A 17,106-nucleotide genomic window follows, 5' to 3' on the forward strand; every position below is an offset into this window, starting at 1 on the left:
TAAAGACTATAAAACTCAGAAAGCAACAATCACACACCCTGTCCCTAACTTCATAAACACTAAAAAACGGAGTTATCAAGGGAGAAGGCAAGGTGTAAAATAGGTGTAAAAAAACACTCACTCTCTCTAAACAGCAGATGGAAAAAGAGGGTGATCAAAGAAATTAAATAAGTAGGAAGTTGGGAAAGGCACTCAAGCCCAGAATAAACAAGCACAAATAAACAGAGCTTCAGATAGCCTCATCAGCAAATGAGTAGTTAGTCTTCTTTAATAAAGTAACATGAGTAATTCAGGTCAGAATAAAGTCATTAACCTTATCCAAAAATAACTTCCACCTGCAGAGAATAGCTACTGACTAAAAGAGATTGAACCTCTTTATAGACACAGGCAACCTGGAAGCAAGAGCTCTCTGGATAGCAACTAGAAAACTAGGACACTTATACAATGTGATACAAAAATCAGGCCTATTACAACTCTTTAACAATCAGATGTCTAACTTATGCCCTCCAACAAATAGTTCAAAGCAATCCAGGAACTGTTTATTTGGCATATGGAAGCCTACCTGATGGTGGTGAGGAGAGGAATCTGGGAAGAAATACAGCTGCTGTCAAAGACTCTGCAAAATAACATGAACCAGATAGATCTTTTTATTATTTCTGGAAATTTTCCTGAAATAGCATCAGTGTATTTAACAAGACATTCATTGGTTTGTTGTATTAACTATAATTATTTTAAAATATATAGGATCATATTCTAACCTCAGCAGATATATTGAACTAAAAGAATTTTATAAAATTATAAGGAATATTATAAAAATCCAGTATTTATGGATTTATGTGGAGATATTTAAACTAGTACTCCAAACTTAAAATGAACATTCTAAAGTGATAATCTGGACTCAAACTATATTTGGATTCACAATGAGACATACACAGGGATGTGATTTGAAAATGCTAATTCCCTTAAAGTATACACATGTATCAAGAGCAATTTCCCTACAAAACTCATCAGTTGAGGGCCTGATATTATCATTTCCAGGTGCTGAAGGGCCAGCACCCAAAGAGTCCAGAAGCCTCCACTAAGTACTGTGCCAGAAAGAAACCAAACACATCACTACCATCTCCCCTTTTCATTTTGCTTAACTATTACAATGTACTTACTCCACACTAGAGCTTCTTGCCTAGATTACTAGACAGCCAAATCATTAATGGTTAATGTAACAAAAGTAAACTTGTCAGTGTAAATGAACAAGAATGGGACAATAGGTAGCTCAAGACTAAAGAAACTGTATTGTGGAAATAGGACACAGGGGTGCCATTCCCTAGTGACTCTCTTACTTCATCTCTTGGTAATGCTCACATACTGTGCTAGAAACTAACTGGGCACCTGTCACACATTGCAGACCATGCTTTTCCCAATGGGTGCCATTCCATAAACTTTCAACCAGAAATAAAGTGCCATATCTGAGCCTGACTCATGTCAGATATTCAACAGATATTTGTTGAATGACTTTTCTACTTTGGATCAACTGATTTTAAAATCAATTTTTAGGAAGTAGCTTTAGAAATACCAAAGCCAAAACCCTAGAACCATATCCACAAGTTTGTAAATAAGCCAAATTTTTGCTACGTTTTCCGCCTGCCCATGGTCTGGGACTATACAATTTCCATTCAACAAATCACCTATAATGTAGAACCTAGTCCACAAAGTAAGAGCTTCTCCCTATGCTAAAATTATCTCCTTTCCAAGAGGACACACAACCTGGTTTCATTGGGATTTGGGGGCTGCTTCAGTGTTGAAAAGAAAGCCTGACCATCAATTCCCCAGGGTAGCTATCGACCTTTTCCAATCTCAAGGAAATCTCTAGACCCCAAAACTGCTGTGAAACCATTAAGTATATGCTTTCTGTGAACCTCAATATGGCTACAAAATAGTAACTCTAGCGATTAAATAGGAACAACAGTAAATTAAGTGTCTCCTTTACAATAGCTACAGACTCTTTAGATTCCTTAAAACCATATTTCTGCCTTCTGAATTTACCTCAGCTTACAATCAGCACATGTGGTCACTACTCTGTTACCAGTAACAGGTGAAAAATAGGCAGAAGCAATGCTCTTCGTGTGTTCAGTCAAAGAAATCAAAGGCTGGCTTCCCCTGAGTTTCAGGTGCCTGACGTCATAAATATGAATATCCCTGTAATGAGAGGAAGAATTATTAGTGTTGTCAGAGTACATGTAATGAGCCTCTAGAACAGGGTTAAACATAAGATAGAAACTCAAATACTTGCTACATGGAATAACATTTAAGACATAACCCCTAATTCGGTTTTAATTTTAAAGTTATTGATACAGATGAAAAGTAAAATATTAGAAAAATTCAAAAATTAGAGCAGATACCTATAACCTGCATGTACAAAATTGGTTTTTCAATCTCTCCAAGAAAAAAGGCAACACAGATTTTTCAATATCTCCAAGAAAAAAGCCAAGTTACAGATCACATACAATTTTATTTTATTTTTGTTTGTTTTAGTGCCAGAGATTGACCCCAGGGACACTGAACTACTGAGCCACATCCCCAGCCCTTTTTTGGATCTTATTTAGAGACAGGGTCTCCCAGAGTTGCTTAGCGCCTCACTAAGTTGCTGAGGCTGGCTTTGAATTCACGATTCTCCTGCCTCAGCCTCCTGGGATTACAGGCATATGCCATCATGCCCAAGTTATAAAAATTTTCTTCTCATAAAACTAGAAACAAATGCATATGCATATGGTGCCAATGAAAACAAAAATGTACATTTCTTTCAATATTTTCACTATTTATTAAATCCAAATGAATTTCTCATTTAAAAAAAAAATCTCACTCAAGAAAAGCCCCCATTAAGTGAAGAAAGGAAAATTATTTGGCCTTTGTGTATCACAAAAGTCAGATGTGTTTGACAACCAAACTAAACCATATATTCATGGCATGAAATCTGGGCTGGGGTTGTGGCTCAGCGGCAGAGCGCTCCTAGCATGTGCAAGGCCCTGGATTCGATCCTCAGAGCCCATAGAAATAAATAAATAAAATAAAGGCATTATATCCAATTGCAGCTAAAAAAATAAATATTAATAAAAAAGGACTAAATCATTACATTTTCAGAAGAACATACCTCAACCCTGCAGTCATGAAATACTGTCTGTGCACTGGGTGAACATGAACAGTTCTTATTTTTCTCAAAGAAGAACGAATTAGTTTCTCAAAAGAAGTTCCAGGTGTTCGTCTATCCACCAGTGACATATTTCCATCCCAGTGTCCCACTAGTAAAGTGGAAGCATCTTCTGTCAAGAAGTCAAAGGAGGAAAAGCCACTTCTTTCATTTCTATAAACCTAAAGACATAAATAACAATCATTTCTACAACACTCTTAAAATCAATGCACAAATTCTTAGTAAAAGATTATAAGACAGTTTACTCAAATAACCTCATTTATCTACACAGGAAGCTCAGGACAAAATGGAAACAAAGGTGGTGATCACCTCAGAGGCTCACCTACAATCAAATGGTTCATCTACCCATATCCTAAATCTCTTAAACCCAAAAAATCTTGGTTCCTGATCTACCCTGTGAAATTTACTGGAAAATGACTAAATATGAATTCTATCCAGCTGAAATTAAATCTCAATATAACAAGTAACTTTGCCAACAAAGTCCAAGATATGTGGTAGCATATTCATCAGCTTAAAATTCTTGACAGTTAATCAGGCTATGGATCGAAAGTTCTAGATCAGCTGCAGTCACTTAGCGAGACCCTGACTCATAATAAAAATAAAATAAAGAAGCGCTGGGGATGTAGCTCGGTGGTAAAATGTCCCTAGGTTCAATCCCCAATACAAAACATAAATGAATGAATGAATGATGAAACCTACATCTAAAATTATCCTAAAGTTCATGAAGATTCAAATCCAAATTTTAAAAGTTCAAATTGTAAGAATTCTCTTACTGAGGATATCTGTCATGGTTAAACAAATCTGAAAATTCATCTTAAATAATATTATTAAATGGATATTTAAATAGTAGACCAAAATATGAACAATGAGATCCAAATATTTTGTTCAGGCCTTGGGAGTTTCAGACCTGTCACACCAGAAGTCAAATAGATTAGAAAATCTCCAAGCAGTAGTCTGATAATCTAGGCTGTGTCTGAGGAAGGATTCATGAGTATCATTCAACTTAAATTTAAGCAGACTTAAACTTTAATCTGACTAGCACAGTTTAAACCAGCTCAGGAAAAAGACTTACCAAGAGGTAATTACAAATAAACTTGGCCCAAGGTATTCTGAATAAAAACCCCTTGGGTCTCTGCTTCCTGCACAGTATAGCCAATAGCAATTTTCAATTCTAACCTCACCAGATCAGAACAGCTGGGCTAAATGCTTCATCATCATATTAGAACACACAAGACCTGTTAAATCTGGGCTGAGGATGTGGCTCAGTGTTAGAACACCTGACTAGCATGCCCTGGATTCAATCCCCAGCACCAAAAAAAAAAAAAAAAAAAGAGTCATGTTAAATCTTAGCTAGAAGGTGAGGAAAAATCAAATTTTTAGGCCAGACCAGGTGCCCCAGCTAACTAAGAAGCTGAGGCAGGAAGATTCCAAGTACGAGGACAGCTTGAGCAATTTAGCAAGACCCTGTCTCAAAATTTTAAAAGGGACTGGGGATATAGTTTAGTGGTAGAGCACTCCATGTTTCAATCCCCAGCATCACAAAAATAAATTAAAAACTACATTTTATAATTTCTGTATTATATTACACACCAGAAATTTTAGATATGCATAATATATTCCATTATGTGGGTAATTTTTCTATTGTCCTTTTTGTCAGGTATAAGACTCATTCCTACAAAATTCATGTCTGAAGGGTAGGAAGGATAAACAAAAGAAAAATATTCCAGTGTTTTCCCTCAAAATTAATAAGTTATTTTACTTAAAATTTTTCTGCAAATAATAACAGTGAATATGAATAGTCAGGTGTGGTAGTATATACTTGTAGTCCCAGCTACTCAGGAGGCTAAGGCAGGAGGATTGTATGAGCCCAGAAGTCTGGGGCCAGCCTGGGCAACAGAGTATAATCCTGACTCTTAAAAAATAAAAAAAATTAAAAATTAAAAATAAAAGCAAACACTATGTGCCAGTCTTGGTCCTAAATACTTTATCTGCATTCACTCCTTTAATCTTTCTGACAACCCTATAAAGTAGACACTATGACTATACCATTCCACAACTAAGGAAATTGAGACACAAATAAGATCACACAACTAGTAATAGATGGTCTGAGAATTGAACTTAGTCCTTAGACTGTACTACTTTTCAGTCTGATATAAAAATCACTCATGTGGCCGGGCACAATGGTACATGCCAACGACTAAGGAGACTGAGACAGGAGGATCACAATTTCAAAGCCAGCCTCGGCAAGTGCAAAGCAACTCAGTGAGACCCTGTCTCTAAATGAAATACAAAATAGAGCCGAGGATATGGCTCAGTGGTCAAGTGCCTATGAGTTCAACCCCCAGTACAAAAAAAAAAAAAAAAAAAAAAGCACTCATATAGCATTTCATGGAGAATCTAGAATATCATTGGATGTCAACATATAAACAAATTAACATTTACCTCTTCAAAAATAGCTCTGGAAAAATCCCCACATCGTAACGTGCCATCATAGCTCAATGACAGTAGGTGGGCTGGATTGGCAGGTGAGAAGTAAAGACAGCTAACAGGTTGACTATGGGGATAAAAAACATATGCTCCATCTTCTTTTCTTTGCTGGGTCTGGAAGAGGTGGAATTTGAAAAAAAGATTAAAAACTAGTGAAAAGTACATATTTACTATGTTATTATGTAATTAAAGTATTTACATCTGGATTATATTGTCTTTTTTAAGTCTATAACAGCAACCACTCTCCCATTCAAATAGTCAGAATTAGGAAATGACATTAAATTATTTTCTCTTATCATTTTCTGATAGTTTTAATTTTCTTACAATTTAATTTTCTTCTTATAATTTTCAAATCAACAATACCAAATCACATTAATTTTAAGTGTCCAGCTTTTCACAAATAGCAAACTAGTTTCTTTACAATAGTGGGGGCATGGTGGGGCGGGGGGACGACACAGACAAATAGCACGTGGATCACTACTTCTGCCAGGCATGGTCTCATGAACCTGTAGCCTTAGCACTCAGGAGGCTTAAGTAAGAGGATCACTTGAGCTCAGGAGTTAAGAAACCAGTCTGGGCAAGATTGTTTCAAAAATTAACTTTTTTTTTAACTACCTTTTTTTAATTAATTTTTTATTTATATATGACAGCAAAATGCATTAAAATTTCTATTACACATAAAAAGCACAATTTTTCATATCTGGTTGTATACAAAGTATATTCACACCAATTCGTGTTTTCATACATGTACTTTGGACATCATATTCCACCATCACTTTTAACCCCATGCCCCCTCCCACCCCTTTGCCCTATCTAAAGTTTGTCTATTCCTCCCATGCTCCCACTCCCTACCCATGAATCAGATGGGTCAAATGGTGGTTCCATTCTCAATTTTCCAAGAAATCTCCATACTGCTTTCTATATGGGCTGCACCAGTTTGCAGTCCCACCAGCAGTGTATGAACATACCTTTTTCCTCACATACTCGCCAGAACATCCAAGAATTATGGGACAGCATCAAGTTAATTTTTAAGCATCTCAGAAAGCTAAGACAGGAGGGTTATAAGTTCAAAGTGACCCTCAGCAAAAAGCGATGTGCTAAGCAACTCAGTGAGACCCTCTAAACAAAATGCAAAATAGGGCTGGAGATGTGGCTCAGTGGTTGAGTGCCCATGTTCAATACCTGGTATCCACGCCCCCAAAAAAATGTTTTTAAATCATACTTTTATGACTTCACAAGATGAAATCCCCCAGGAAATTAGAAATATACTCTTTATTTCACATGACATTAATTCATTACTACAGTATCAATATCATTAACACTTTGCTTTCTAAGTAATATTAACATTATTCTCAGTATAATTTTTTTAAACATGGGTTCTCATTATGTTGTCCAGGCTGGCCTCCAACTTTTCATAAGGTATTTGGTTCTGGCAGAAAAATTATAGTTTTAAAAGTATTTTGTATACTAAATGCACAATGAAAATTCACACATTTGAATTTCCATATTAATATTACTACATCTAAGGATTAGCCTTTATTCAATTGGATTACCAACTCCTAAGAAGTCATTTTTCAGATTTGGGTTCCTATACCATATAGCATATTATAAACCAGAGCAATGATTATTTCCAATTCTGGCTTAGTCTGCTCTGAAATAGTCAATTTTGGTTTTTACTTTTATTTTTTAGAAAATATTATTTTTAATATTTATTTTTAGGTGTAGTTGGACATAATACCTTTATTTTATTTATTTTTATGTGGTGCTGAGGATCAAACCTAGGTCCTTGCACATGCTAGGCGAGTGCTCTACCTCTGAGCCACAACCCCAGCCCTTGATTTTTATTTTAAATTTTAAAATTAAGAAAAAAAAATTTTTAACAAGGAAAATAGAAAGAAAAGGAAAAAAATTACAATCACACACATTCTCCTATGAAAAGTTAACAACTGTTGATATCTTGGCATAATGTTTATAACATTTATTTTCTAGAAAAACAGAACTATCTATTGTTATAAAGAACTAAAATGGGCTAGGCATGGTGGCACCCATCTGTAACCCCAGCACCTTGGGAGGCTGAGACAAGAAATTCACAGTTTCAAAGCCAGCATCAGCAACTTAGCAAGGCCATAAGCAACCTAGTGAGACCATATCTCAAAATGAAACAAAAAAAAATGATTGGGTATGGAGCTCAGCAGTTAAAGCACCCTGGTTTAATCCCCAATACAAAAAAAAGAAAAAAAAAAGAAAGAAAGAAAATACAGAAATGTACAAAGACGAAAATTCAAAAAAAAAAATCACAACAAATCCAAAATATCAAGATTTAAAAAAAAAAATTGCGGGAGGATTACAAATATCTTTATACAGAGGTTGGGGATTTGAGGTATCCCCCAAATGCTCATGTGTGCAGCAACGCAAGAATATTTAGAGGTAAAAGGACTGGGTAATCAGAGCCTTGACCTAATAAGTGTGTGACATCAGGGATTAACCTAGTGGTGATGGTAAACAGGGAATGTGTGGCTAGAGGTGTTGGGTCCTTGGGGTAAACCTTAGGGGGTTCAAATTTTATCTCTGGAAAGCAGAGTCTCTCTCCACTTCCTGGTGCCATGTCCCCAGCTGCTTTCCTCTGCTATAGCCTTCTGCTATGATGTTTTTGCCTCATCTTGGGCCCAGAAAGACCACATGCAGACTGAAACCTCTAAAACCTTGAATCTCAAAATCCTCTAAAATTATTCTTGTCAAGTCTTTTGGTCACGCAGCAAAATAGTTAACTAAAACACCTGGCATGAGTTGAGACCCTGGGTTCAATCCCCAGTACCCACCCCCCTCAAAAAAAAAAGAAAAACAATACAGATGCACAAAGATGAAAATTTTTAAAAATCATTACAAATCCATTACAAATCATTACAAATCTTGATTTTTTTTTTATCAAGAAAATATTGTGGGCTCGGGCTGTGGCTCAGTGGTAAAGTGCTTGCCTAGCATATGTGAGGTACTGGGTTCTATCCTCAGGACCACATAAAAATACATGAAACTTAAAGGTATCATCTACAACTAAAAAAACAATTAAAGAAAATATTGAGTAAATACTGAATGAGAGTTACAGATTTCTTTATACAGTCCTATGCAGACAGCATGACAGAGACAATGAAGAAACTTAGGAAAAATAGGACCATGCTGTACATGCCATTTTTTAATAGTATTGAATTCAACTCTACTTCAAAATAACAAAAGAAAATGAAGCTAAGGAAATTTTTGAACTTCAGATAATTCTTCACAAGATATATTGTCTCCTATAAAGGAAAAAATGTAAAACATAAAGCAGCTATAGTCATTACACTTTTTATTTATTCTATTTTTTTTTGGAGGGGGAGGGGTTACAGGGATTAAACCCAGGGATGCTTTACCATTGAGCCACATTCCCAGCCCTTTTTTGTATTTGATTTAGAGACAGGGCCTTGCTGAGTTGCTTAGTGCCTCACTAAGTTGCTGAGGATGGCTTTGAACTTGAGATCCTCCTGCCTCAGTTTCCCAAGCTGCTGGGATTAACAGGCATGCATCACTGTGCCTGCATGGTTTTGATCCTTATGCTTAAACTAAAAAAAAAAAAAAGAATTTAGGAGTAGAAAACCTTAGGAAAAAAATTGATAATGAACATTCAATTCACTTAAATGCTGAACTATTATTAAATGTTAAACAGCCATAGGAATTATGGTTGTAGAACTCAGTATTAATGTTATCAGGGTAGATAAAAATAATATAATAAAATATGGGAATGTAGAAAGGGTGGTTAGAGAAAGACAGAATAATGTTCTTAATCAATAGAAATTATCTAAAAGTGAGAGATTAAAAAATAAAAAGTGTGCCAGGCACTGTGGCGAATGCCTGTTAATCCCAGCGGCTCTAGAGGATGAGGCAGGAAGATCATGAGTTCAAAGCCAGTCTTAGCAACTTAGTGAGGCACTAAGCAATTCAGTGAGACCCTGAAAAAGAGAGAGAGATCAAAACCAGGGCCTTAATATGTGCTAGGCAAGCAGTCTACCACTGAGCTACATCCCCGATCTCATTACTAAATTCTTAATCTTGGTTTACTATATTTTTTTCAATTTTTTAGCAGTACTAGAATTGAACCCAAGGCCTTATGCATGCTAGTCAGTGCTCTACCACTGAGCTACAACCCCAGCCCATTTTATTTGAGACAGAGTCTAAGTTACCTTGCCTGGCCTCAAATTTTTGACTCTCCTGCCTTAGCCTCCCAAGTGATAGGGTTGATTTGGCCAGAATTTGCTGCCAAACATTTTTCCAGAGAAACTCATGAGTCTTGAATTTTTTCACATATTTCTTTAGGTTGCTGTTTTTTATTTTATTTATTTTTTTATCTACCTGCTGCCATTACACAAAAACGGTTTCTTTAGCTGGATAAGTATTCCAGGGCCATATGTCTTTCTCTCAGAACTTTATAATATTGCTATAGAAAACTGAGACAAGCCAGGCTCTTCATACTGAATTTGTTTTTTTTTTCTTTGTTTTAGTTACACATGGGCACAATATCTTTTTTTTTTTTTTTTATTTTGCTGAGGATCAAACCCAGTGCATCACATGTGTGAGACAAGCACACTACAACTGAGCCACAACCCCAGCCCCTTGAATTTTTTTTTTTTACCTGAAGATTTCTTTATCTATTAAGTTAAAAATTTCTCTAGAACATGGGATCATCTTCAGCTGCCATTCAATTCTATCTTCATTTCAGGAAAAGTTCTTTTTCAATACACTCAGTTTCATTTGTTGGGTCATCTTTGACTGTCTTTCTATTGGCTTCTCTAAGCCTTTCTCATCGTGGTTGAGTATCACAAATCCTTCCTATAATATCTCCAATTTGATTTTCTGTAATAGCTATTCTGTTCCTTGCTCTCGCCTAATATTAGTTTCATTAATCTTCAATCTGTTTCCTTTGTTTTACAATCTTTTTCATCTCATTCTGTTATTTTATCATCTCGCCTTTCAGCTTTATTTTTGCTGAATTAATGTTCTTACTAATTTGTTCCAAAGAAGTGCTGGTCAAAAGAACTTTCTAAGGTGACCAAAATGATGTGGCTATGTGCCTGAGAACTGAACTTACAATTTTAATTAGTTTCTCAAAATAAGAAAAATTAAAAGGGCTGGGGATGTAGTTCAGTGGTAAAACACCTCCGGGTTCAATTTCCAGTACCAAAATTATAAAAATAAAAAAAAATTATTTCTCAAGTCTGATGGTTTGGCAATCCAAAATCCACGTTCTGGATCATTTAGTTATCTATCAAAGGCCTACTTTCTGGTTTCTGGATGGTCACTTTTAGCTCTGTCCCTGTGGAAGATGAAAGGGGTCTCTACTGGGTTTCTTTTATAAGGGCAATAATCCCATGCATGACCTACTCACCTCCCAAGGCCCCACACCTCCTAATATCATCACTTTGGGGATTAGGAAGTCATCATATGAATTTGGAGGGGGATACAACATTTAGATCACAGTAGATCATATTTTAAACATAATTTAAAAACTATGAATTTTATGTGACTTTTTCACATATACATTTAAAGTCTCCTGGCAGTTAATTTATGCCCAGATGGCTAATGATATTCAAGCTAAAAATGTTAAAGTTCTATAAAAACAAATTTAATTCCTCTAGATTTCTAAAATTTAGAATCATAAAGCAATTCTATCTCAAGTTATAGGTATAAATGAATGTCTCTCAGCTAGTCTTCTTAAGACTATTTGCTTCAGTCAAACTTGAATACCTTTAAAAAAAAAAAAAAAAAGAAAGTAATAAGAACTTACCAAATCCCAAAGTCCAATTTGCCCACTTTTGGCCCCAGCTGCTACCAAAGTTCTAGTTTCTGATGGGTGGAGAGCCACAGAGAATATTGAGCCATTGGTAACTTTATGAACAGCATCTTCACTAATAACCATTCCATTTAAATTGGCTTTGTAGCTACAAAATTAAAATGTTACATTTTTAAAGTAAAACCAATCTCAATAGTCAAAATAAGTAAAAGATGATTCAAAAAAGAAAGTCATAGTAAATAAATGTTGGAAAATATTCAACCTCCTGATTAACTGAGGAAATAAAATAGTGAGGTACCATTTTTGAATTATAAAATTACCTTTAATAATTTTAATGATGATATCAAAAACCAGGAGGCCACAGATAAACATACATACTCAGGCTAGGGCTATAGGCTCAGTGATAGAGCATTGCCCCACACATGAGGGTCAGGATTTGATCCCAGCACTGAAAAATTTTAAAAATATAAACACACACACTCACATGTATTGCTAGTTTTAGAGTGAGTTCATATAAGATTTTCAGGAGGGGGGAAAAAAAGATTTTTGGAAAATGATTTAATAGTGTGTACTAAAAGCTATTAAAAAATTCCACAATATCTGACTCATTAGACCCACTTCCAGAAATCTATTCTGAGAAAGTAATCCACTGTCATAGAAACACTTCAACAAATATTATACAATTACACAAAACTAAATGGAAAATAACCCCAAATACTAAATAGGCAGAAGGAGGTTAAGTAAAAATTTCACCTACTCAATGAATTATTATGCAATTATTTAATAATTTTAAAGACTCTAGTAACATATAACCACAAATGAAAAAGCCTAATGCAAAATTGTATATACTTTAGAATACATTGTTGTAAAAATGTGAATTCACTCATTTTCTTCAACACTGAATAAATATATACTATGTGCCAGGCACTATTCTAGTTATTGAGACAAAATCCCTGCCTTCGTAAAGCTTACATTCTACTGGTATTACATATGATAACACCTGAAAGGAAATATACAAAAACAAAAACAACAGTTATTGTAGGGTAGAAATACAGGGGATATTTTTTCACCTCATGTTCAAAATTCCTATAATATTATATAGCTTTTGTAGCTCAAATGTCTTAAAAAAATGTAAAACAAAGGCAAGGAATTTTAATTTACCTTTTAATGCTGAACAGCCCCTTTTCAGTGTTCTTAAGACTTGTCTGAAACATGAATAGAAACCAAAGTGCTGTTAATATACATGGAAATTTCCTTAACAGATGATACTAAAAGCTATAAGCTCTGCCAAGTTATACCTTGTTCATTTTACCCCATGTCTGCAGAAATTCTTTAAATAGTTCATTGTTGTCATCTTGATTTTCAGGAATCATTTCTAAAGGCCCAGGAGGTAACAAAGGCTGTAATCAAAAATAAAAAGTTTATTGTTTGTCTCCTTGCCCTAGAATTACACATTCAAAAAGGCAAAGGGTATTTGTCTGTTTTTTCACTACTTTACTGTCAATACCAACAACAGTGATAGCACATCACAGTTATTCAAAAATAATTATTCAATAAATGAATGCCAACAAAAAACAACAGATGCTGGCAAGGATGTAGAGAAAGGAACTCTCATTCCCTGTTGGTATGAATGCAAATTAATGCCACCATTATGAAAAACCATATGGTGGTTCCTCAGGAAACTAGAAATAGAATTAACATATGATCCAACAATCCCACTACTGGATATATATTCAAAAAAATAAAATCAGTATGTTAAGGAGATATATTATTTGTAACATTATTCACAATTGTCAAGATATAAAATCAAACTAAATGTCCATTAAAAATGAATAAAGAAAATGTTATTTATACACCATGGAAAACTATTCAGAAAAAATTTTTAGTTGCAGCAACATGTATGAAACTGGAGGACATTATGTTAAGTAAAATAAATCAGAAAGACAAATACTGCACATTTTCACTATAAATGGAATCTAAAGTTGATTCTAAAGAAGTAAAAACCAGAATAGTGTTACCGGAGCCTGGGAACAGTGGGGAGGAAGAAGGGATGGAAAGAGGGTTAATGGGTACAGGGATGCAGATGGATCAGAGGAATAACTCCTAATAGAATAGGAGGACAACTATGCTTAACAACAATTAATTTACTATTTGAAAATAATAGAGATGTTTAATGTTCCCAAACAAATATATGTCTGAGATGACAGATACATCACTTTATTCTGATCATTACATATTATATACATGTATTGCAATGCCACACTGTAACCCATAGATATGTACAATAACTATGTGTCTGTTAAAATACATATAAATAGGGGCTGGAGCTCAATGGTAGCATGCTTGTCTGGCATGTGTGAGGCACCGAGTTCAATTCTCAGTACCACATATAAATAAATAAAATAAAAGTCTATCAACAACTTAAAAAAATTTGTTTAAATATATATATAAATAAAAATAAATGAATGAATGCCAGGTCTCCTATCTTATTTAACCCTCTTGACAATTCATTCAATGATACCACTTTTTAAAGACACCATAATTCAGAGAAGTTATTTGACCAAGTTACATTGCCAATAACTGGAAGATCTAGGAAGAACTCCTATTAGTTCAGTTCAGTACTCATTGCTATTATTCTATGCCAATGTTTTAGAAAATACAGGTTGAAATCAAATAATAGGCTATGAAATCATTTTAATTTGTCAAAAACAGCAACTACAGTGAATGAGAATAGAATAAAAAATACCAAAATGCACGCAAATAGTAAAGTTGTCATTTCACAAAACTATTGTTTCAGAAGAATGTGTGTTTGTGTTTGTGTGTGCGTGTGCGTGTGCGTGTGTGTGTGTGTATGTGTTTGCAGTGGTAAAGATTGAACCCAGGGTCTTAAACATGCTAAGCAAGCTAACTACCACTGAGCCACATCCCCAGTCCATAAATGTTTCTTATCATGGGTTAGTGCTTCAATAAAATTTGGAAGCTATTCTACTATGCTGCTTTCCATATCACCTTGATTTGCAATTAGCTCCCAAGGCACCAACCTAATTAGTACTATCTTCCAATTTATAATTAAGAACTTAGATATAAAACATTAAAAACAGTAGGAGCTCATGAATTAAAAGTATAATTACAAATCTTATTTAATAAATTAAAATGTTTCCACTCACTGGTAGTATAAAATTAAGCTATAGCAAGGGAACTTCACTGATATCACATATTACTTATTAATAACATTAATAATTACTTTTTATTATTTATTAAGCTCTTAATACAATGTAAGGAAATTTACAGATACTATTTCATTTAATCCTCATGATAGCCCTTGAAAACTTCTATTACTGCCATTTTTAAAATGGAGAAACTGAGGCTCAGAAAGGTTAAATAATTTATAGTAATTTACCTACAACTCCATGATAGGTAAGTCCTGCAGAAGTACAGAACAATCCAGTCTTTATAACTTTGAAATCTTACTCATTAAATGATATTACATTCAAGTACTATTAATGAAATGCAAATAACTCATCGTTTTCAGGGCTGGGGTTGTGGCTCAGAGGTAGAGGGCTCACCTACCATGCGTGAGGCACTGGGTTCAATCCTCATAAAAATAAAGATATTGTGTCCACCTACAACTAAAAAATAAATATTTTTAAAAAATAAAAAATAAAGGGGCTGGGGATGTGGCTCAAGCAGTAACGTGCTCGCCTGGCATGTGTGCGGCCTGGGTTCGATCCTCAGCACCACCTACAAAGATGTTGTGTCCGAAGAAAACTAAATAAATATTAAAAAAAAAAAATTCTCTCTCTAAAAAATAAAAAATTAAAATAACTCATTATTTTCAAAACATTCTGTTTCAAACACTTTAAACTTTCATATTATATATTATATTTGCACTCTTTCTTACATTTTCATCTTCTTCTAATGTCGGCTGTGTTGGAGTTGCTGGTAATGAAACTCCTGAAGGATCCACTTTTAGCAATCGCATTGACCTTCTACATCCAATCTCATTTTCTCTCTTCTTAGGCTTCTTTCTAAAGGAGTGGGAAAAAATTCTTGTTATACTCATAAAATAATAAAATGCATTTACTGATATTAAAGAGAGAACTTCTAGGAATGGGTACCATAGATGAGTGTGTGTATAAATATATAAAGATATATAGATATATACATCTCCACGGTGATTTTAATAAAAAATCTGATTTTAATAAAAAAGCTACTCCCCAGCCTTTTTTACTTTTTTATTTTGAGACTGAACTAACCTAAATTTCAGCATGAAGAAGTGAAGGACATAAAATATTTTCTGGTGTATGAATAATATGCAACTATAGAAAAGAATGAAATATTGGCTGGGGCTACAGCTTAAAGGTAGAGCACTTGCCTAGTAGCATGCTCGTGGCCCTGGGTTCAATCCTCAGTACTAGAGAAAGAATGAAACAGATCCTTGGGTGCTAATAAAATGAACTCTTAAGTTGTAAGACATAAAAATGAGGCCCAGTACATGTTTACAAAAAGGTTACACATACATTTGTACATTCTGAGGCTACCCATAAAGGAATATATATGAAACTATTAACTAGTATCTTTTAGAAAGAAGGCCTGGAAAACTAAGAATGGGAGGAAGAGTTAAATGTTTCATTGCATTTTCCTTCAAACAGTTTATTTTTTAACTCATACACATCCCCTACTTCTTTTGGAGGTATTGAACCTAGGGGCACTGTTTTTTTGTTTTGTTTTGTTTTGTTTTTTATTTATTTATTTATTTTTTAGTTGTAGACGGACACAATACTTCTATTTTATTTGTTTATTTTTATGTGGTGCCAGGGATCAAACCCAGTGCTTCACGCATGCTAGACAAGCACTCTACCACTGAGCCACAACTCCGGCTCTGTTATTTATTTATTCATTTTTAACTAGGTCACAAAAGTGTTTATTTGTTCTCTTTAGATATACATGACAGTAGGATATATTTTGACATATAATATATACATAGAATACATCTTACTATAATTAGGATTCCATTCTTGTTGTATATAATATGGAGATTCACTGTGATGTATTCACATATGAACATAGCAAAATTATGTTTGAAAGGGCTGAACTATCAATGGGACATCTAGGAAGATATCAAATATTGGCAAATTAAGTATGTGTAAGGTCTGAAGATAGTTTCTTTGGTAATTGTTTTTGTGTTCTTGTCCCAAGGGACACTGTTAATACTAAACTACTGCCCAGCCTTTTTTACTTTTTTTTTTTTTTTAATATTTATTTCTTAGTTTTCGGCAGACACAACATCTTTGTTTGTATGTAGTGCTGAGGATCAAAACCGGGCCGTACACATGCCAGGCGAGCGCTCTACCGCTTGAGCCATATCCCCAGCCCCCTTTTTCACTTTTTTATTTTGAGACTAGGTTTAAATTGCCCAGACTGGCCTTGAACTTGCAATCCTCCTGCCTCAGCCTCCTGCATCACTAGGATTACAGATATGAGTGACCAAGCCCACTTTTCCCCTACTTTTTTATGTATCAATTTTTCATTTAAATTTTTTTAGTTTCACACATGTACTCTACCCACTGAACTATATTCTGGGGACTCCTTTTTTTTT

General features: G+C 34.6%; 1 protein-coding gene across 1 annotated transcript in view; it reads right to left on the minus strand.

Annotated features, from left to right (window-relative positions):
• The window catches only part of Wdr76 (WD repeat domain 76), a 48,012-nt gene that overhangs the window by 12,781 nt on the left and 18,125 nt on the right, over positions 1-17,106 (minus strand). The window contains exons 5-12 of the mRNA XM_005316500.5: positions 15,409-15,535; positions 12,806-12,907; positions 12,669-12,712; positions 11,502-11,655; positions 5,645-5,803; positions 3,146-3,363; positions 2,041-2,193; positions 563-616 (exon numbers count right to left, since the gene is read on the minus strand). Of these exons, the coding sequence (XP_005316557.2) occupies positions 563-616; positions 2,041-2,193; positions 3,146-3,363; positions 5,645-5,803; positions 11,502-11,655; positions 12,669-12,712; positions 12,806-12,907; positions 15,409-15,535 (1,011 nt within the window). The remainder of the gene's footprint in view (positions 1-562; positions 617-2,040; positions 2,194-3,145; positions 3,364-5,644; positions 5,804-11,501; positions 11,656-12,668; positions 12,713-12,805; positions 12,908-15,408; positions 15,536-17,106) is intronic.

Source organism: Ictidomys tridecemlineatus, chromosome 5, assembly GCF_052094955.1.
Source record: "Ictidomys tridecemlineatus isolate mIctTri1 chromosome 5, mIctTri1.hap1, whole genome shotgun sequence".
NCBI classification, from domain to species: domain Eukaryota; kingdom Metazoa; phylum Chordata; class Mammalia; order Rodentia; family Sciuridae; genus Ictidomys; species Ictidomys tridecemlineatus.